Here is a 21,930-nt window from a genome sequence, read left to right as displayed (position 1 = left end):
AACGTCGCTCTCGAATATGACGATCGAGCGAGTAACTTGGTATTGTACGCGCGTAGGTTCGCCCCTGCGCTGCGGATTGCTCGATTCACGCGCTTGCCAATTTACAATTCGAAATTCGACTCGCGCTCGCGGTGCAATGCACTACGCGCCATGCACACGCGCAACTGCATTAATAAATCAATTATTTTTCTCGTTCGCTCCCTTTCTTGCTGTATTTTTTTTTCCTCTTTTTGTTTTTTCGCAAAATCATCGAGCGTAAAAATAGACCGAGGGGGCTGAAAACGTACGTATACACACGCGCGTACGCGGGGCGCGTTTTCCAGCGTAGCACCCGTTTACAAGTCATTAGCATTCGGGGCCAATAATAACGAGTGAAAAAGAGGACGGGGGACGGGCAGAAAAAAAAGAGAGCGAAAAACAACGGAACTCGCTGCAACGCGAGATTATTAATGCACGTGCATTACACGCGAAATAGCAATCGTCATCAGTGTATTTCTCGGGATTTTTCGGTTGATGAAAGAACCACTGCAGCGCGAACGCGAAGAAGAAAAAAAACACTCGCTACTGCAGCCATAGCGATCGAATGTGTTGTAGACTTGCAGTGTGTGTATCGCGAGCGAATGCGCGTTTTCTCTCTCTCTCTCTCTCTCTCTCGCTCTCTCGCTGGCTTCGTTTGTCTCTATTCACGAATGTGGCGTGCATTTTCCGTTTTCAGAATGTCAGCGGCTGAACAGCTGCGACACGCGCCACATACAGCGATACCGGCAGTCACGCCGGCGCCACCGCCCTATACCCCGGCTATGCGCATGAATAACCTGAATGCACTCAACGGCGGAGCTGGACCTCAGGTAATTTCAACAACATAGACTTACAAAAGCACACACATCCACACACGCACACAATCATCCATGTGCAGCGTATATGTTTCTTATACATGCTTCTACATAATAGAGCTTTGCTGTATACGCACACACACACACATACAGTTACACAACCTTTTTTTTCTTCATCAATTATTATCTACACTTTCGCGGACTGTTTGTGTGTATGTGCACGCGCTTTTTTAAATTTTTTTTCTCGTACTTTTTTGTTCATTTTACTATTAGCTGCTTGCATAATACCAGCAAATCTTTTGAAAATACAACCAGGCGCGTGCGACGCGTAATGCATCCGAAAAAAGCGAATGGAGCAATTTTTTTGTTGAGCTTTTGGGCTGTATTGTTTGTCTTTTGTTTGTTTCTGTTTTTTGTAGTTATTGTAGTTCTATCGTTGTTTACATTTTTGACAATCAATAAATTTTGAATGAAGCTTGGGCACGTACATATCGATTTAAAAATGAGTGAATTATAATTTTTTCCTATTAATTTCAACTCACCGCGGCGGGACATTTTAAGTGCGGGTTTATTGCTGCCTGCAACCGGCTGAAAAAAAAGCTTGTAGCAAATGATTAATTAAGTATTCAACGCTCGGAAACGCATTGTTTCGATTCGTTCTCTTTCTCTCGTGTATGTTACTGGCCGTTGCCGCTGTCGAACAGCCCGGCAGCAGTTGTTTGTCTATTGCGTTTTGCTTTTAAATAATAAATCGAGCTTGTTAATACTCGCGCGCTGGCCGGAGTTTTGTGTTTTATGCACGTGCGTGGTATATAGTAGTACATGTACGGGACGGCATGCGCAAGCATGAATAGTCACGTAAATCGATCGTCTCGCCAAAGCCCACGTAAATATAAATGTATATTGCATGACGTTTTCAGAAGCCCACGAAGCGAAATTTTTTAGAAATTACGTTCATGTGAAGTTATCCGCACATACACACAAGCACGACGCACCTCCCAGAACACGAAACAGAATCCCGCACGTTTAACACGCAGTCGTTATTGTACGTACAGTCGCCCCTGTCAGCGGCGCACTACATCACCGGCGGGCCCAACGGCGGCGTGGCCATGGTCAAGCGGACGGCGGCCCTCACGAGTAAGCAGCCGGGGACGCACGTATGAGGTCGGCTTCACAGTGCCCAGCCAAAGTAGAGCCGCTACGCGATAATCCAGCAGCAGCAACGCCGTCGACGACTCGACTACGACTACGACTACGACAACTACGGCGACGACGTCGTCGACTTGTACTGCTACAACGAGAACGCCCAGAAACAGCTGAGGAGAAAGCAACAGGAGGAGGACGCGGCGCGCACGGCCGTGCTCAAGAGGCGCGCGGCCGAGATCGAGCTTCTGCTGCAGCAGCTGAGGCGCTCGACGGCGCGCAACGCCGAAGCTCTCGGCCAGGTGCAGTTGATACTGCACCAGCTGCGCAAGTCCAGCTGCCAGCACCGCAAGCTCGTGCGGAAGCGCAGCGACGACGCCGTCTGGGACTCGCTGTCCAATATCCCCGCGGCCAGTCTCGACCAGTCCTGCTGTCCCCGCATCCTGTACTATAATCAACAGTACTACCCACAGCAGTATCGCCATCGGGATCAGCAGCAGCAGCCGTGGCTCTGATGTTGGCTCGTCGCAGTGCGTCGTCCAAGGCCCAGTGCGGTTGCTCTTTTCATTCGCGTAAAAGCTCGTCAGGCGAACGTTATAATTTTTAACACAGAGACTTGTACATATATAAATAACACGATATTTATTATACATATGAGTATTTTTTTTCGAATAGATTGTGGTTTTTAGCGTGATTATGTATTTTCGATGTGCGCGTGTATCGAAGCGAGAGAGCAAGCTCAGCGCGGCTTTTCCAACCTACTATATAGAAAGTATATAAATATAAATTATATTATATACGTATAAATATATAATGTGAATAATGCACGAATTATGCACGATCGGCAGCGCTCCCGCGGAGCTTGGCGCTTGTACAGGACCGAGAGTATTCAGGTCAGGATGAGTATACATATTATAAATATTATCCACTTGGAACTGAGAGTAAAAAAACAAGCTGATTTTTTGCGAAATAAATCCATTAAGTCTAAACACATACGCGCGCGGTACGGTTCATAATTGACAATCTCTAATCGACCTACTCTTTTTAACTCGTTAAGATCTTGTTGATAAGTAATACTAATAACTATAATAAACGATAACATAGTACGTATAGATCTAATACGTTGTTGCAGCTTAAAAGTGTTGGCGAGAGGTTTTACGTGAAATATATCTCTTATTTCTGTTGGACTTCGCACATATTGCGTTTTTAAGGATTTAAAATGTAAATAATATATTGTACATAAGGATGACGACCGCATCGTGTTGATGATTGTGCAATTTCCGGCTATATAAATATATACATAAAATATATATATACGAGAACGTGTGAGTGTGATTAGTTGACCAATTTTTAAATGTTAATTAGATTCTGTAATCGTTTGCGAGTGAAGAAAAAAATGTACGAATTGGCGCTTTCAAGTAGTACATGTCAAGATGCGGTCGGCCGCACACAAATAGTCTCCTACCAAAGTACCATCGATTAAAGACATGTATACGTAAGGCATGTTGAAAGAAGTTGTAAACGCACAAAATACTTCTCTTGGAAAAATCAATGAGCTACGGATTTTGATCAAGTCCTTATCTTTTTCTCCTGCATATTTTAGCGTATTGAAATGTATACTTAATTTTCGTCCACGATTTAATCGAATAATAAAAGATTAATGAATAATGAACAGGGAGGAGATAATCTCAGTAGCTTCAGTGCCGGAACCATTGTGCGGATGATCCGGAGCAAGTTTCCACTTGGCCTCTGAAAAGCGCGGTACTTCGCGGACTAAATGATAATAAAAAAAAGAAAAAACTAAAAAAGTATTGTGGTATTGACATGAAATGGGGCGGGGATGATTCTCATCTGTACTTTCTTATTTTTCAAATTTTACTTTGTGCAAAGGAAAAGTTTTCCTCTTACACGACGTATTTGCATTCAATATTAAAGTAATTTATAGGAATTTAAAATTTTTTTGATTTACGAGATAAAATTTATGACCAATGAAAGAATCAAAGTTTTATTTAAAGAATCATTCTAGCCCCGATGTCACAAATATTATTATATATGAGATTTTGTTAAAAATTAAAGTTGGAAATAGCGAGTTATGTATTATAAATTATAGATATTATGAAAGTCGTTAGTTGTACAAATATTTTAAACTTAGAGAGCGAAATGAAATTACTTTTGTTGTCAATAATTAAAAACTTAGAGTTATACATGTTACTGTATATTATCAAAATATTGACAAGAATATGCGGTTCAGATTGTAATCTAAATATCACGTTTCTATTTGGCATGTTTGAGAGTGAGCGGATGTGTGTACATACAAACAAGCAAATTTTGTAATTGAAATAAAGCAAATAATGCTCCTGACTCGGTGTATGCAACTGCTTTTCTGTAAATATTTATATTTTTTACATTACGATCAATCCAAAATATTCCGCGACTAAGTTTCCACTCCTGCCTCCATGTTAGATTGTCAATTTTTGTACATTGTTTCAGATATTAATCAATTTATCTAAATTGTATCAGAGAAGTAGCTTAAGAAAGTCATCTAATTAAACTTATCTTTGAAATTCAACGGCTATCGCAGTATATTCAGCAATAAATGTTTTGGTAAAAAAAGTACATCGGTCTAACCCCTTCGATTTTTTACATAAAAAAATTTCAAGTCAGTCTTCATCGCGCGTGTGTAAAGATGATAGCTTCATTGCACGCCATTCAAGGAATATAAAATTTATGGTAGAATCATATCGCTGCTATTCTTTGGACGGAGTAACGATGAATAGGGTTTTTTTATATGAATTGGTGCGGTGAATAATAGACGCGAGTATAGGTCGAGAAAAAAATACATGTATACGAAGGAAAATACTGAAAAGTGAAAATAATTGATATTGATAACGTAACAGAATATTTATCAATTATTTAGAGAAAAGAGAAAAGCCACGCGATCGAAGTTAATAGCTGAATATTGCTCTTGCAAGTCGATTGTATTGCATAACTGAAAGCCCCGACTGGGAAATGGTAGAGTTAAAAAAAAGTTGATAGTCTGAATGTAAAACAAAATTAATGATATAGTTAGCGCAGACATTTTGATAAACAACCTGTGAATTGACGCGTAATCCTAGTTAAGGAATGTTTTACGGTAATATTGATGCGCCTATTAAAAAAGAACTCTCTAGTTCACGGAAAGGTAAACGAATGTCTTCTAATCCGGTAGCGTAAGATGCGGAACTCGACGTCAACGTGAAAATAACTCAGTACCCTTTTTTTTAGCAACACAAAAGTCGGACAAGTATGCGTACATATATGTATATATATATATATATATACATACGTGCAACGTATAACGGTCGAAAAAAAGGTTGAAAAATCATACGTACGCATTTCTCTTTACTAAAATTCCGTACTCCTGTACTCGTAACGAGTTTGAAAGCCCCGACTCGTCGTTTTTTACTCTTTCTCTCTCCCTCGCTCTCTCCCTCACTTGGAGCTCCGATGTAAAAGGAAGCAAGTGCACACGTGCGTATGTATGCAGAGTGAAAGAGAAAAGTTGATGTAAAAAACTAGAATATAATGATGTTGTTTCGCGATATACGCGCGTGTCGCTTAGCTGACGCCGTGCGCACTCGTGAGAGGGGAAGAGATGCAGCGCGAGCGATTATTTTTTTACTTTATTTTATTTCATTTCATTTTTTTTCTGCAAAATGTGAGATAAAAATGATGAATTCAATTGAAGTATCATTTACGCAACAATTCCTTGCAATCGCAAGAGGAAAACGGGGCTCGTTCAATTTTTACAGTATTATCAACTTGTAAGGGCAATATTAACTAGTACCTTGAATTCGCTCGTTCAATGTCAAAAGAAATAAACTTTTATTCCCCTTTTTGATCAAATATTTAATAATGATGAATACATTTGAAATAATTTAATTAACCAAATTATACGTGAACTGTGATAATGTGGAAATTCATTAATCAAATTAAACTCTGGTTTCATCAGTGTTTTTCGGAGAAGTTAAGAAATAATATTTACAATGCTTAAAAAAGTCGTTCTAACAAAACTGATACTAGCTGAAATTATTTGCCCTTTTATTGAAAAACTCTTCAAGAGTGTACACTAAAAATTTATATGACCCAGAGACGATTTTTACAGAGTCTAATACGCACTAGAATTTAGAACTCAAAGCTAAAATGTTTGGAAATAACTTTAGCCTTTTCTCTTCATGAATTTTTCTCTGGAAATAACGACATGCATTCGCTTGAGATTTAAAAACATTTTCTTAGAAAAAAACTTGAATAATCTAAACTTCTCTTCTCATTTATGTACTTTTACGCATACTGAATGACGAATAATTTACGACTGATAAATCATATTTTATGCTGAAATGACAATTTAAGTACATAACTTGACCTACGTGATTGCATTTAAGAACGATTTGAATTACATATTAAAAAGACTGTTCTCAACCCCTGTTATCTCATAAATAAACATTATCAAAATAAACATGGAACGATGAAACTATCTAAACTTGCGGAAAAAATGCGTCAATTTTCGTAATTGAGAATGTGTAAATTATTGTAATTCAACTAGCCTATGTATAAATATATAAAAGCGATTGTAAAAATACTTTAATTTCTCTCATTATCGGTATTACGAAGAGTAACTTAATTTTTTAATGTAAATAAGTACGATTACGCAAAATGAAGATCAAAGTAGCGTGAATTTTAAAGTAGCAAGATCTCCGTTTTGAACAAAGACATCAAATCTTTTGCACAAAAGTTTTGAAAAAATTTTACGGTTGATTTTTATTAAAATAATATTTAAATATAAATATTTATATGAAAGCAAGCAAGAAGTTTTAAATATTGCTGTCCCTTCTCTGAAGCTATGAAGACAAGCAAATGATTATCTTGTAAATGTGTGCCTGTAGAGCAATTTAGAGAGAGAGAGAGAGAGAGAGAGAGAGAAAGAGAGAGAGAGAGAAAAACATTTTCTAACTTTGTGCAATGTACAGCTGAAAAAATTACAAATGGGTGCTTTTTTGTGCGACGATTTCTTGAAAAAAAAACTTTATCGTACGTTTGCCGAAGAAAAATATAACAAAGCAAACTTGCGACTGCGTATAAAATTTATATCGAATACTTCCAGTTTTCAATTGTAAGTTTATTGCAAAAAAAAAGTCTAACGACAAAAATGTCAAACAAAAAGTATATATTATATCGAGCTATCTTTGATTCTCTCTTTTTACATTTATAAGTGACAGTGTGCCAATGAGAGATGAAAGCTTATTTCATACTTATATCGCCTAAAAAGAAATAAGTCGTCAAATCTGCTTTGTCGATACCCGTAAAAATTTTTCTATCCCTAAAAATTCTACTTATTATTAGGAATCTCATTATAAATATCTCATTCGAGCCTTCTGCTGAGAAGACTGTCATTTTTAGCGGAAAGTTTGAATGAAAAATCTTTTTGTTGCCAAAGAAAATTATCAATTCAAGTTCATTAGGAATACATAATTATTATTGTAATTATTAATATATTTATTATTTAATTTTATACAATCTTTATAATTTTATTTTGTACTCATGTGATGTTATCTACGAAAAAATTAAATTCGCTTCAATTTTGTCATAATTTCAGGTTAGCAACAAACAGTACACCGATTTCCATTAACTCATTTTAATTTAAAACAAAGCTTACTTTTTCCATGATATCTTATCCTTTTGACGATTTAAATGTAACTGTATGAGTGGGTACATTATCATATCAACGCATATTATAATTACGTGCCTTTTTGTATATTTTTTCATTGCGAGCCTAAGCGAGCCACGATATCATTATTATACATCATTATATCATAGCGATTTGTATTACGTGACATTTGTAGATTAAAAAAACTTTTTATCAATATTTTATTACCTTAAGCCGAAGTAATAGCGATATTTATTTTAAATATTTTCCAAGCGAAAAATAATGTATGAAATCTGTTATTATCATTATTATCATTATATTTTTATTTTATTAAATCCTGCCATACTTCTATTGGATTATAAATTCATTGTTTTTGTCTTATACATCCTTATCATTTGTTTTTTTACATTATAAAGGCATTAATCGCGTTTTGAAAATGAAGAGTCAATACTATATACTTACGAGCATTTATAAGCCAAAAAATATAAATATCAATAAGATGTACAAACAACAAAAAAGTCAAATGATACTTATCGAAAAAAGCGCGAGCATTAATTATTCCAATCAAGTATAAAATTCGAAATTTCTTCAACACTAAAGCTGACGACAAAACTTCAATTTCGAACTTTTAATAATTTTCTTCCAAGTCTCACTTGAACGTAAATGCTTTTACGAACCGTACGATAAATTTTTTTTGAATTTATATTCACTCTTTCCACAAACTATACACTTCTTCGCTCGACTACGCGAAAAAACGCTATAGCTTGATACGAAATAAAATTATCGATTTGGCTTGAGATTATAAGAAAAAAAAGAGCTTGTCTTTTTTTCATATACGTACACTATATACTGCGGGTCATTGTACATTCAAAACTCATATCCAGTCGGAATGGTTAGACGAAAGAAGTCTCCGACACTATCGCATACTCAACCTTGATTATGTGCAAAGTAAGTCAAGCACAAAATAGAAAAAAAAGTAACTTTTGACTTTTTACTCAATCCTCATGTCTTCGAATTGCTTGTTAGACAAATTACTTTCATCTTTTTTAATAAAGGTGAAAAAAGGATGTATTTGTTTACAAGACTATTTTCCATATCATCCGAGTAAATACGCATCATTTGCGATGCTGTATCATACCAACGACATATGTGTACCTATGCATGTATTTGGCGATTTTTCTGCGTGTAAGCACATGTGAATGTATCATGTATCGAAACATACACAACCGTGCATATATAGATATTTATGAAAGTTACAAAGCTGACATGCCGATTGTATAATTGAGAATATGCAGAGCGCATAAATTAGGAGCGCGCGGAACTGCGCCAATGCCGCTCTCGGACTCTACATGTATGCATATAAATGCATTAAAGCGGCTACGACACTAATGACAGTGTAAAGAAAAACGAGTTCATATAGAATCGCTTTTATATTTCTTCTTTTTTCGAAGAAATAATGTAGGTTAATCTTTGCGACAATGAGGATGAAATATGTACGGTTCAAGAAATTTGTTCTTCTTTTTTTTCTCACTTCATTGTGTAAATATAGTTTGAAAAGAGGCATAAAATACGATAAGAGTTGATGTACGTAGGCGCAATATAACTCATATACGATGTGTTTTTTTCTGCTGTGCGTGAGGTCTGTGCAATAGAAATTTCGAAAAGCTGTAGATGCGTGAAAAGTAACGATTAAATACATGTATATTAATATGGTGTAAAAGTGATCCTATTGCCGCGTTGCACATTGTTCGTGATTGTTCTATAAATATATAATAAAAAGATCATACACTTCTTGAAAATAAAAATCTACGACTACTTTGAAAAACACACAAACAAACAAAAATGCTATATGTACATAAGAATTTTATATTCCTGCGAAGTTTAATAAAATAAATTATATATAAATATAAAAGTGAAAGGCAACAAAAAAAAATAAACCTATATCAAACGTCTTTGCGAATTATTGACTTTGTAGTGACAAGCTCATTTGTTGTAAATAAACATAATTTTCGAGTTTTTCAATAAAAGTTTTTAAAAATCTCTAATTTTTGGCTTTGAATTCATCAACACTATAAATAATCATTTCAAATTTATTTTATGTGTACTAGAAATATTAAAAGAAAAAGAAATATCAGATGAATTGAAATACATCAAGTTTTACTTTATTTCCTATGAATTACACTCATTACTAACATTTTATTACAACTTGGTACATTGTAAATAATTACAATTTATAACAATTGATCAAATCAATAAGAATCTTGATATTTACAATAAAAAATACAATCCCAGAAATCCAAATGTGGTCAAAGGAATCGATTCCCTTGAATTCCAATAAATATGCAGCATACAACCACAAACTTTGACTGAGAATCCAAGTAACCAATAATGTAATTGTTCTCATGAGACTCATTTTTAAATATGGCAAACATATGGGAAGCAAAGATAGAAACCAGAAAAAGTACTGGGAAGTCATGACAGGATTAAATGTTACCATCGTTATCGCTTGGGTAAAAAATGCAAACGGTAACTTTTCTTTAGTCGAGTAACGAAAAGCTAGAGCTACCAATATTGAAACTTGAGGTAGAAATGTGAGAAATTTTTGTACCAAAGAAGGACCTTCGTTTGCTGAAAGATACAGCATATAAAAGAAAACTGAAAAATTATGCCTCACATCTTTCCTGACTAAATGGTAAATAAAACTTTCATCTAAAAACTTCTTACCATATAGCCCATAGAAAATAGCTGTCAAATCGAGTAAAGTAAGTGCACATGGCACAATCAATTTAAGCTGTTTTTTATTTGGTAAAAATAAGTTCTTTTCTTGGAGATAAATATACATTACTAGACTGAAAGCCAAGGGATAGAGTCTGAAATGAATAGATAATCCATGAACAATTCCTGCCATGACTATATGATCGCTTTGCAATAAATACAAAGTCCATAAAACCAAATAAACTGCAAGTGAATCTGCATTTCCTCTAGTTGATATGACTACTGCTAATGGATTGTACAACCACAGCAGAGCACATAAATTGGCTGTTTGTTGCTTGAAATTTTGTCTAATTAAAAGTTTCCTCATTATCTTGGCTACCAATATATCTACAACTGAGAAAAAAACTTTGCCACAATCTTGATGAATGTAAATGTTTGGTGTCATTAACAAGGCAAGTAATGGTGTATATCGATAAGTATGACGATCATATGGAGATTGTCCTTTGGTAATATACCGTGCTGCATCTGTATATACTTTATAATCCACATCGGTGTATGGAACTTTAAAATATTTATCATGATAGTTTGAGTAAGTGATGAGAATGAGTCTCAATAGAAATGCAATTACGCAATGAATTTGTACTGACACAATACCATTAGGCTGGGCAGTTTTCTTTTTAGCTACTACTTTTGGAGCTTTTGTGCTAACACCCATTACAGCTTGTTTACTCATTTTGAACTTTGGTATTATTATATTTTGGTATTGTGTTGAACAGCTGCTTTCGCAAGACAATTTCTAAAGCTTTCAAATTCCTTTATGCAATCATCTTTTTTTAAATTGCGTTTGCTAATCACACATGCTGCATATGCTGATCCCTGTTTATGACATTGTGCAACCAATATGGGAAATTTTTTCATTCGTTCTTTGGACCGTTTAACAGATTCCATAATTTTATTCTTCTACAGTGTCTACTCTTGCTACTCGTTTTTGCCTTTTAGGTTGTTGGGATTCAGGGAGTCTAAATGCTGAGAAATTTGACTTCAACGCATTTACTTCCTCTTCAGTGTGCGTTAGTGAATAAATGATTGGACCCCACACAAACGAAGTAAAAAATAAGGTTCCAATGGTTATAACAGCTGTAGGGTAACGATATATAAAAGATCTTTCTCTTAAAACTGGTTTTCTCTTAGGCCTCAGTGTTGTCGTAACAGGCTTCATAATCTATTTCATTACTTCCTTCTGCAAAGAAAAGATAAGCACATTCAATAACCAATCACATAGGTGTGGTATAAAAAGATATCTTATTGGAATTCTACCAAACTTACATAATCTACGGTTTTATGTTCATAGGGTTTGGATGTATCGATACCTTCACAAACCACAGATTTAGATGAGATTTTTATACAACACTGTCTCAGTTCTTCAATAACAGCCTCGCATCTAGATGACTGATAAACATTCTCTTAATATAAAAGATAAACAATATGAGTTAGGTTAAATGTGAAATGTATAAACTTAAGGGCAATATACTAACCTTGTAAACACTTTTGAAGTTTGCAAGCTAACTTTTTGCAAGGGTCTTGGGTTGTCATTCAGATGACTAAAATTCAACAATTAACATGACTCATTTGTTGAAATAATTGACAACTCTATCAAGTAGTTTACTTACTTCGCCGCAATCAGCTACAGTAAGAATGAAGGAGAAAAGTTTCTAGCAGTATTTTTTATCGTTGTACCGGCTGCTATATCCAATCGCCGCACAATACAATCTTATCGATAACTAAAAAAGCGAGTTCGATGATCAAATGTTGAATTAACAGTAATCGGTCACGCAATAATGTTAACCTTTGATGATAATTTCTCAATGACTGGTAACACTTGGTAACTTGTCGACACATACGAAGCCGTCACCGACGCCACCGACGCCGCGCGCTGTATCGCTAACTTTGGTTGGTAACAAAGAAAAATTTGCTTAAAAAGGTACGTTTCAATAAAAATGTTGAATGATTATAAAATGCAACAGTTTATGACGTATTTTATAATTATATTTTCTGTTTTTAAATAAATAGAAAATAAATTGATAAATAATTAATTTATCGATTTTGGTGGTAAAATTTCGCTCAAGAGATGGCACTAGCAGTTACGTAAACGAGAAAAATTCGAAGTCGTGACGGGCGGATTGTATTGACAAAACTAATGAATAGTGTGAATGGCATTGTCAGTCACATTATGAATGTACACGTAAAGTAGATAATCTTTGTTCTCTATCTTTTGAGTTTCAGTGATTAACGAATTTTTAATAGACGTGAAGTTCATACACTTCGAATGCTCAAATATACATTTGGTTTCACACTTATTTTCATCTTGTCAATACGATGATCGTTAGAATAGCGGTACAAAAACGACTTAGTCGATAGGTGACAAATTCGTAGAATCTTTTAAAATCCTAAATCACAGAGAATCGTCTATTCTTTGAAATAGTGATTGCAAATCTTTCTTAAAAAATTCATCATCCATCAATCTGTCGATAGAATTGCCAGCAAAGAATTCGAGCACGATGGCTCTTTATTGAAATCTAATGGACAAAATAAACTTTGATTTTTTGCAAAATGTCTCTAAAAGCGGGATGAATAGTTGAAAAAACTCTTCAAATCGAATGTTTATCCAGCCGGCAAAATTTTTCGTCGCAGGGTTCGAAAATCATAAATCGCACATTAGTCCGTCGTCGCGCGTTGTTTTCATAGCCGACAAGAACGGCAAAATTTCTTCTCTCTTTCTCTGTGCCAATGTAAGGAAGAGCGTCTCACAAAAAAAGCCTTTGTACTTTTTACCTGTAGCGTGCATATCTCCTCCGTACAGCGTCAGCAGCAGCAGCAGCAGCATTCGAGATGAACGGTCCAGTTCTCCACTTACATCAGCGGCAGTAGTAGCATATATATAATCATAATACACGCTCACACGCACACACAGTATTGTATCCCCTGCAAAAAAAACAGCCAACATCTGGCTGCACAATGGTAGCCCTGGCATGGTGTGTTGTATGGTGGCGCACCCTCTCGGCCATAGCAGCTGACTTTTGCACTGTAGACTGTAGTCCGCAGAGGAGAGTCCCCCTCCAGCCGGGCTCGAGCCGCCGCGAAAGTGCGAGCGCTCAGAGAGCGCGGGGGAGCAAACTGCTACACTAGTCGACGCGCGCTCGTCGAGCAAGTTAGTTTGAGTTGAGCATGCGGCCGATGAGGATCGGCGTCGATTCGAGTCGGTCAAAAGTAGTAGTAGTAGTATTCGCGACCGACCATCATCCAGCACAACAGCTGCCGCCGCCAGTACACAAGCAGCGACGACGCGGCTCGATAGTAAAAGTGATTGATTCTACGTGCTCTTACAGGCTCGACTTATTGTGACGACATATCAGTGCAAGATTAATACATGTTTGAATAAATAAATAAAGTTCATGGTGTTTAATGCAAAGTTTGAAAATAATTAACGACAAAAGATTTAACGACGACGACCCAAGTGTGCAAAAGTGTGTTAAAAACAGTGCGAACAGTGCATAATCAATAATATAATATAAAAATAAACGCGATTATAAAGTGGCGATGGGTCTAGAGTCGTCGATGACGTGATATCAAAACATTGACAAGCTGGCCCTGTCGATCAGTTGGCTCGCTTAGCAGAGATCAATCTTCACAGAATGCAACGGACAAAATTGTTGAACGGCAGCAGCGGTCTGCTGGCTGTCCTGCTACTGCTGCTGGTCGGTCGTAGTCCCGGGATCGAGGCCTCGTGCCACTGGTCGAGCGAGCCCAACGAGAACCGCACGGCGATATGCAGCCTGAGGACGCTGGATCCCTCGTCGATGGGCGCGCTGTTTCCATCGCTCGACGGCGCCCTCAAGCTGCGACTGAGCTGCAGCAGCGTGCACCACTTCGAGAGCACGGTTAGCGGCGAGAGCTGGCACCGCCTCGGCGGTCTGCACGAGCTCTCGATCGTCGGCTGCAAGCTGCTGCGCATCCCGGCGGCGGCCTTCCAGCCGCTCGGCGAGCTCAAGAGACTGACCATCCAGACGCTCAACGTCGAGTGGGGTGTCACCCGGAGCCTCGAGCTCTCCAGCGAGGCCTTCGCCGGCCTGAGGGAGCTCCAGGTCCTCGAGATCGTCGACAGCAATCTACGCGCACTGCCCAATCAGACTCTCTGCAGCCTCGCCAATCTGCAAGTGCTCAATCTCACCGGCAATCAATTCGGCAATCTCAACGATCTCGGCTTCGCGGGCGGAGCTGCCGCCTCGCGACTAGCCGACTGCCAAGCCGACATTCGCGCCCTCGACCTGTCGAGGAACGAGCTGCGCAGTCTGCCCGAGGACAGCTCCTTGGGTAGTCTGCGACAGCTGCAGGAGCTCATGCTCCAGCACAACTTCATCGACGAGATCTCCACGGAGGCACTGACCGGCCTCACGAGTCTGCGAGTTTTTAACGCCAGCTACAACAATCTCGCCAAACTGCCGCACTCGCTGTTCGCCAGCACGCGCCAGATCCGCGAGGTTCACTTGCAGTTCAATCAGCTGCGAGAGATACCTCCGGGCACGTTCAATCGTCTCGAGCAATTGGTCATACTGAACCTCGCTGGCAACCGTCTTGGCAGCGACTTCGTCAACGAGACTACTTTCGTCGGACTGAATCGTCTCATTGTGCTCGACTTGTCGTATAACGCGCTCAGCCAAATCACCGAATTGATGTTCAAAGATCTCTTCTTCCTGCAAATTCTCGATTTGCGCAACAACACGATCACGCACATACAGAGCAACGCCTTCAAGCCGTTGAACAACCTGCACACGCTCGAGCTGTCGGACAATCAGCTGCACGCCATCGGACCTCAGCTCTTCAACGGGCTGTTCGTCCTCAACAGGTTGACTCTGGCCGGCAACATGATCGCCACGGTCGACCCGGTGGCCTTCCGCAACTGCTCGGACCTCAAGGAGCTCGATCTGAGCGGCAACCAGCTGACCGACGTGCCCGAGGCCCTACGCAACCTGGCCTTCCTCAAGACCCTCGACCTCGGCGAGAATCGCATCAGCGACTTTCAGAACGGCTCGTTTTACAATTTGCATCAGCTCACAGGTCTGCGGCTCATCGGCAATGAGATTGGCAACATAACGCGCGGCATGCTCTGGGATCTGCCGAGTCTGCAGATCCTCAATCTGGCCCGCAACAAGATCCAGCACGTAGAGCGCGACACCTTCGAGCGCAACGGCAAGCTCGAGGCCATCCGGCTGGACGGCAATTTTCTCACGGACATCAACGGTGTCTTCTCGAGCATCGCCAGTCTGCTGCTGCTGAACTTGTCGGAGAATCACATCGAGTGGTTCGATTACGCCTTCATACCGAGCAATCTCAAGTGGCTCGACATCCACGGCAATTTCATCGAGAAGCTCGGCAATTATTACGACATACGCGACCAGAAGGTGCGCACCTTGGATGCCAGTCACAATCGCATCACCGAGCTGTCACCGCGCGCCGTGCCCGACAGCGTCGAGCTGCTCTTCATCAACAACAATTACATCAGCGTCGTGCGGCCCAACACTTTCACCGGCAAGGTCAATCTCACGCGCGTCGACATGTACGCCAACATCATCGAGTCGATGGATCTGACCGCGCTGAGGCTCACCCCCGTGCCCGAGAGCAAACCACTGCCGGAATTTTACATCGGCGGCAATCCCTTCAATTGCAACTGCTCGATGGATTGGCTGCCGGTGATCAACAACATGAGCGCCCTGAGGCAGCATCCGCGAGTGATGGACCTCGACAACGCCATGTGCCGAGTGACCGGGCCTCGCGGCACCACCATCGTGCCGGCCTCGCTCGCCAAGCCCGAGCACTTCCTCTGCCGCTACGAGGCTCACTGCTTCGCTCTGTGCCACTGCTGCGACTTCGACGCCTGCGACTGCGAAATGACCTGCCCGGCCGACTGCAAGTGCTATCACGACCAGACCTGGAACACCAACGTCGTCGACTGCTCGGGTCTGAGCACCCGCGAGATCCCGCGACGCATCCCCATGGACGCGACCGAGGTCTATCTCGACGGCAACGATCTGCGCGAGTTGCAAAATCACGTGTTCATCGGGCGCAAAATCATGCGTGTGCTCTTCGTGAACAACAGCAGAATCGAGTCCATACAGAATCGCACCTTCAACGGCTTGAACAATCTCCAAGTGCTGCACCTCGAAGACAATAAAATTCACGAGCTGCGCGGCTTCGAGTTCGAGCACCTGGTGCACCTGCGCGAGCTCTATTTGCAAAACAACAGAATCGAGTACATCGGCAATCTGACTCTGCTGCCGCTTCGCTCGCTCGAAGTGCTCAGATTGCATGGAAATCTTCTCACGACTTTCCCCGTCTGGCAAGTGGGTCTGAACAGTAGACTGACCGAGCTGTCGTTGAGCAACAATCCGTGGTCGTGTCGCTGCAAATTCATGCAGGAGCTCACCGCCTGGGTGTCGGAAAATGCTCACAAGGTCATCGACATGCAGGACATGTGGTGCAACATCAACGAGGCACGACCGCCCATTCGGCGTCGTCTCAACGTCAACGAGACAGCCTGCTCGGACTATTACGCCCAAGGTGGCGTCATCGAGAGCATCATAGTGTCGGATTACCTGCCGATGGTGGCCGCCACCCTCTCGGCTATTCTGCTGCTGCTCGTGTTGGCCGTGCTCGCGTTCATATTCCGCGAGCCGGTACGCACTTGGGCCTACTCGCGCTACGGGGTGCGTTTCTGGGCCAAGAGCGCGGCCCCCGAGGACAAGGAGCGACTCTACGACGGCTACTTGTGCTACAGTCCCAAGGACGAAGATCTGGTGCTGCACACGATCGCCGCGGAGCTCGAGCACGGCGTCAGTGGTCTGAGGCTGTGTTTGCATCATCGGGACTTGCCGTGCTTGCGAGCGGCCGCCCCGGTGGTGCTCGAAGCCGCCGAGGCCTCGAAACGCGTGCTCATCGTGCTCACGAGGAATTTCCTGCAGACCGAGTGGTCGAGGTTCGAGTTCCGAGCGGCCATGCACGAGGCGCTGCGAAGCAGACGACACGGACAGCTGATGATCGTGCAGGCCGGCCCCGTGCAGGAAGAGGCCGAGGCCGACCTGGAGCTCAGGCCCTACCTGCGCACCGCCGTCATACTGCGCTGGGGCGAGAGAAGATTCTGGGAACGATTGCGATTCGCCATGCCACCCAGCGATCCGCTGAGACGAAAATCGGCCTCTCTCTATCGGCGCAACGTCAACACTTACACATTGGAAGGGCGACCCGGCGAGAAGGGAAGTCCCAGCCTACGTATGGCCGAACACATAGCCGCGGGACACCATCCGCTGTTCAAGGACTCGGGTGAAATCATGGCGACGGCACCGCCGGCCTACTCCACGACGACCATAGGTCACGCACCAAATAACGCCCTCGTAGCGGCTCGAATGGTCGAGGCTGCGGCCTCGGCGGCGACTATGGGCCGCGAACCGAGTCCCAGACTGACCATGAACCGAGCTTATCAAGAGCCCTCGTTGGACGGAACAAACGACGGCAGCAGGCGGCCCCTCTCTGAGCACATATACTCGAGCATCGATTCGGATTATTCGACTCTCGAGCGAAACGCGTGGCGACAGCATCCACAAGGTCACCTGCACCATCATCCAGGCGCAGCAGCGGCGGTGCAGCACCAGCTGCAGCAAGCCCAAAACCAACAACAACACACGACGCCGCAGTCGGGCCAGGCGTACCTCGTCTAGTGTGCGCGCCTCGCCCGATGAACCGTTATCTGGCAGTGGCTTTTCCGGGTGCATGCAGCAGCAGCCGTACGTGCAGCTAGCTACATACGTACGCGTACGAGTCCTATGTACGTGTACCTATATGCGCCGATGTGTGTGCTTGAGTTCGCGTGTGCATGTGCGTGTGTATAGAAAATACAAGCAAAAAGCAACTACGAAGGAGAGGAGAAGAAGCAACGTAGGAGAGTCAGAGAAGCAGACAAGCTACTACCTGGGGCCTCTTCAGCGATCTCGCGCACTTCCTATACATCCCAGCGATGGCCTATGAGTTCTCTACGCGCGAGAAGAAGAAGCAGAAGAAGAATAAGAACATGAAGGAGAAGAAGAAAAAGAAGAAGAAAAAAATGAAATAAGGCCTCGACTGTGCTCTGTGTGTTGTCTTCTGTGCTGTTGCTGCCGTTGTGTTCGAACGGGAGAGACAGAGAGAGTGAGAGAGTGAATATATGCTATGCGTGCGTATCCCTCTGTGTTACATACATATATCTACGTTTCGTAAAAACCGATTCTCTCTCGCTCTCCTCGCGATATACATCTGAATCCGCGATTGTTCTGCCTATATATATATGTGTGTGTGTATGTATCCTACGTATCTGCTTCTTTTTTTCCTTGTCGTGTGCTGCCGCCACCACCGCTATACATAACTGAGAGATGGAGAGAAAATATATAAAGTGAGGAGAGAAAGAGAGATTCTACTTCTCAGGGATATCGAGGGGAAAATTCACGCTGCTACTTATTTCTGTGTGTGCGCAAAGTGTGTCTGTGGAATGTGTTGTTGTCTTATAGCCTCTATGTTATAAAATAGTGCATATTGTGGACTTTTGTGTTGTTACTGCCAGCGATGACGACGACAACGACAACGACATTCGACGCCATGCCAAGCATTTGAACAAAAAGAGGAAGAGAAAAAACATAAATGGACTTTCGCCTAGACCTTAACCATATTATTACTATTATTATCATTACGGTCCATACTATGATATTATAATCATTGCATTTATTTGCGATGTTCTCTCGTATACGATTTTTAAATTTAAAAACAGAGAAAGAGTAACTAAAATTTACCAAGCTTAGACTACGGGAAAATCGCCGACTATGTAAAAAATTATGTTTTTCTCGTTTCGAGTCCTCCATTATTGTTAATTATGATTAATTGTCAATCGATGTCTCGAAAACAAACTGTTTATAAGCGACGGTTTAAACTTAGCAGATGTAGACTGTAATATTTTTTTATTTTATCACTATAGTCTTTTTTTATTTTCTCCGTGTACAGAAGGGTGAAAATGAAAAACAATTTGTAAATTATTTAGCTTGAGTTCGTGTACAAATAGATTATTAATGTGTATTATGAAAATGCGTTCCTTTAGACAAAGATGGAGTCAAGCAGTTGATTTAAAAGTTATAAAAAAAGCAATTTCTGTTCATCGTTCATGTAAAATCGTTCGTTCTGCGCTCGTGTGTTAACGCTCACTTTATGAATTATATTTTTCAAGAAAATCATGTAAACAAATATTTTTACGAAAATATAACAGATGTGTGAAATTGACAAATGGGCCTGCCTCGCCAAAACGACCGAAGCGCGCGCATGCATTGGAAAAAAAGTATAAATATATATTAAAAAAATATATGGTATTTTACGCTCTTGGTTAAATGTCAGTGTGCTATGATCAATGCTTTAAGCGACGAATTATCTAATAATAATTGTTATAATAATTATATAGGCGCGCGCGTACGGAAAGAGCAAAAACTTTCGAATAACGCTTCGCGGTTAACTTTTGACAGCGAGTGTGTGTGTGTGTGTACGCGTATGTTGTGAGCTCGTTCTGTTTATGTGTGTTGTGTATTTGTCCGCATGCAGCCTGCGAGAGAAGCTCGCGAGAGCGTGAACTGGCAGTCTCGACCATGGCGACCATTTCGCGAGCGTGAGCTACCACCGCATGGTGTGCTGCGTGCGAGTCTGCAGGCACAAACAGACGGACACACGCGTTACGCATATGTTATACATTATTACATATTCACACTGCTGTACGTAACTTATTATCGAAAAAGAGCAGAATAGCAAAAAAAAAGAAAAAAAAATAACGATTTTTTCCCCCCTCGGAGATTATTACGCATGTGTGCGTGTGAAAGTGTGGGCGATTGTCTGTGTATACGCGCGCGCGGGAGAGCGGCGAAAAAAAATCAATAAGTTGCGCTTTTATGCTGTTTCGGAATAAAAAAATGAATTAGTGTGAGTGAAAAATGTATGCAGTGTACGAGTGAGTGTCTGTGTCTTGATGGACAACTAGATAGGCAATTTTTTGTAATTTTATATCGACTGCACTGAACAAAAGGCTGTTGTACTATATGTAAATATGTATTTATGAAAAAATTAATCTTTTTCGCCTCGTGTAAGATATATTCTCGAACTTTACTTTTATTCTCGAAAAAAACCAACAACAATGCAAAAAAAATGGTTAAATAAAAACCCGATGTTTGCTAAAAAAATCTTATTATTATTCAATTTATGTGAATAAATTTATAACTTGCGTTATTGTTTCAAAATGAAATTTTACTGTCTTATGATTTTCATCCAGCAAATCCCTGTCCTTCTCTTTGAAATTTTATTTTGCTCCCAAGTACCATGTTTTCTCCTGCTTTCATTGAAATTACAAAGTATGAAAAACATTTAGTCTTATTTTGGAATCAGCTGAACATTAAAAATTCACAATATAAATATTTCCTCGTCGGAAATTCATGAAAAGGGAGACGTCGGCTTGGAAAACAACTCAATAAGTAGAGCGGCCAAGCTATTTTAAACATAAAAGTTTTTGCGCAAAGGAGAAAAAAACTTTAATAGGAGGTAGTACTGCATCAAGCCCCGACAGATTGGCCGCGATACGCGACATTCAGCAGCACCGGACACAAAATAAAAGAGGTAAGAGAACTCACAGGGCAGAGATACGATTGTTTATTGAATAAACAGCCATTAAAGAGATGAGTTGTTTGTGCATCTATATATGCATCATTCGACTACGTATTTACGAGATCTCTCGCTGTTGTTCACTTGAATATCTATATTTATTACATCTAACACAGAAGCGTCCATTGAAAAAGAAAAACATTGAAAAGAGCCAATGGCGCCGGTGTGTGTGTACATCTGTGTAAATGCGAGTTTAAGTGTGTAAGTACATCCGTGTGAGTCAATTCTTCCTCCATCGTATCGTTCATTGGCGCGTAACCAGATACCTTTCACGCACTGCATTGCGTCGATACGAACACACACATAGACATACCCACACAGACACAGTCAATTAACTCATTCACGAGTATCTTAAAGCACACACTAACATACATGCGAACTGCTTGGTTTGAGAGTATATATAGTAACGAGTAAGTTTATTACATACAGATACAACACAACGCAGAGATATAGCACAGCGAAATACTTCTCATCTTTGATTACTTCTTCCATCTCGCCTCTGCATCGACTCTACTTCGATATATAATATGAAGCGCATACGAAGCATCCATCCATCTCGAGAGCGAACTATTTGACCTAGAATCCTCGTCTGATCGATTTATCAGAAGAATAAAAAAATAAAAATTCATCCGATGATATACTTACACGGGCTCGCGTGACTGCAGATCAATACGCAGGCACGCAGAGAGATGCATCGTAGGTATACACATTCGTGCGATGGTCAAGAGCGAATTTAACGGCAATTGACGCGATAAAAAAGTGGCCATTAGATCTAATGGCGAGACGATT

The 21,930-nt window shown here is 40.8% G+C and overlaps 5 protein-coding genes across 9 annotated transcripts in view; 2 read left to right on the top strand and 3 right to left on the bottom strand.

Annotated features, from left to right (window-relative positions):
• LOC106651272 (irregular chiasm C-roughest protein-like) overlaps nucleotides 1-2,043 on the top strand; it is a 105,418-nt gene extending 103,375 nt beyond the window's left edge. For 2 of the 4 annotated variants that reach the window (XM_023458747.1, XM_023458746.1), the window contains exons 12-13: nucleotides 716-848; nucleotides 1,871-2,043. In XM_023458747.1, the coding sequence (XP_023314515.1) occupies nucleotides 716-848; nucleotides 1,871-1,996 (259 nt within the window). In that variant the 3' untranslated portion in view covers nucleotides 1,997-2,043. Of the gene's footprint in view, nucleotides 1-715; nucleotides 849-1,753; nucleotides 1,826-1,870 lie in introns of those variants that run through there. The other 2 variants (XM_023458748.1, XM_023458749.1) reach the window with 2 other exon arrangements.
• A 7,752-nt stretch (nucleotides 2,044-9,795) lies between these two features.
• On the bottom strand, nucleotides 9,796-11,118 carry LOC106651697 (GPI mannosyltransferase 1). The gene has a single exon (XM_014370336.2). It carries the CDS (start codon nucleotides 11,105-11,107, stop codon nucleotides 9,884-9,886), a length of 1,224 nt encoding a protein of 407 aa, XP_014225822.1. The 5' UTR covers nucleotides 11,108-11,118; the 3' UTR covers nucleotides 9,796-9,883.
• On the bottom strand, nucleotides 11,109-11,347 carry LOC106651699 (NADH dehydrogenase [ubiquinone] 1 alpha subcomplex assembly factor 8). Its single transcript, XM_014370340.2, has one exon. It carries the CDS (start codon nucleotides 11,320-11,322, stop codon nucleotides 11,125-11,127), a length of 198 nt encoding a protein of 65 aa, XP_014225826.1. The 5' UTR covers nucleotides 11,323-11,347; the 3' UTR covers nucleotides 11,109-11,124.
• A 174-nt stretch (nucleotides 11,348-11,521) lies between these two features.
• Nucleotides 11,522-12,212, bottom strand: LOC106651698 (cx9C motif-containing protein 4). Of its 2 annotated transcripts, XM_014370339.2 has the most exons (4): nucleotides 12,045-12,212; nucleotides 11,910-11,975; nucleotides 11,701-11,837; nucleotides 11,522-11,614 (listed from the first exon to the last, which is right to left on the bottom strand). In XM_014370339.2, the coding sequence occupies exons 2-4, from the start codon at nucleotides 11,965-11,967 to the stop codon at nucleotides 11,597-11,599; spliced, it is 213 nt and encodes a 70-aa protein (XP_014225825.1). In that variant the 5' UTR covers nucleotides 11,968-11,975; nucleotides 12,045-12,212; the 3' UTR covers nucleotides 11,522-11,596. The 2 variants fall into 2 exon arrangements, with proteins under 2 accessions (XP_014225825.1, XP_014225823.1); XM_014370337.2 differs by having other exon boundaries at nucleotides 11,910-12,212.
• A 1,386-nt stretch (nucleotides 12,213-13,598) lies between these two features.
• On the top strand, nucleotides 13,599-20,644 carry LOC106651682 (toll-like receptor 7). Its single transcript, XM_014370310.2, has one exon. The coding sequence runs from the start codon at nucleotides 14,067-14,069 to the stop codon at nucleotides 18,141-18,143; it is 4,077 nt and encodes a 1,358-aa protein (XP_014225796.1). The 5' UTR covers nucleotides 13,599-14,066; the 3' UTR covers nucleotides 18,144-20,644.
• Nucleotides 20,645-21,930: the final 1,286 nt, after the last annotated feature.

Source organism: Trichogramma pretiosum, unplaced genomic scaffold, assembly GCF_000599845.2.
Source record: "Trichogramma pretiosum strain Unisexual culture from Peru unplaced genomic scaffold, Tpre_2.0 scaffold55, whole genome shotgun sequence".
Lineage (NCBI taxonomy): Eukaryota > Metazoa > Arthropoda > Insecta > Hymenoptera > Trichogrammatidae > Trichogramma > Trichogramma pretiosum.
This window is presented reverse-complemented; position numbering and strand designations above follow the sequence as displayed.

Bases quoted from the DNA above. Each gene is read 5' to 3' on its own strand.
- LOC106651699 (XM_014370340.2), bottom strand. From the start codon at position 11,322: ATGGAATCTGTTAAACGGTCCAAAGAACGAATGAAAAAATTTCCCATA.
- LOC106651682 (XM_014370310.2), top strand. From the start codon at position 14,067: ATGCAACGGACAAAATTGTTGAACGGCAGCAGCGGTCTGCTGGCTGTC.
- LOC106651698 (XM_014370337.2), bottom strand. From the start codon at position 11,967: ATGACAACCCAAGACCCTTGCAAAAAGTTAGCTTGCAAACTTCAAAAG. The intron at 11,838-11,909 runs GTTAGTATATTG...TTTTATATTAAG, and splicing joins ACTTCAAAAGTGTTTACAAG to AGAATGTTTATCAGTCATCT.
- LOC106651697 (XM_014370336.2), bottom strand. From the start codon at position 11,107: ATGAGTAAACAAGCTGTAATGGGTGTTAGCACAAAAGCTCCAAAAGTA.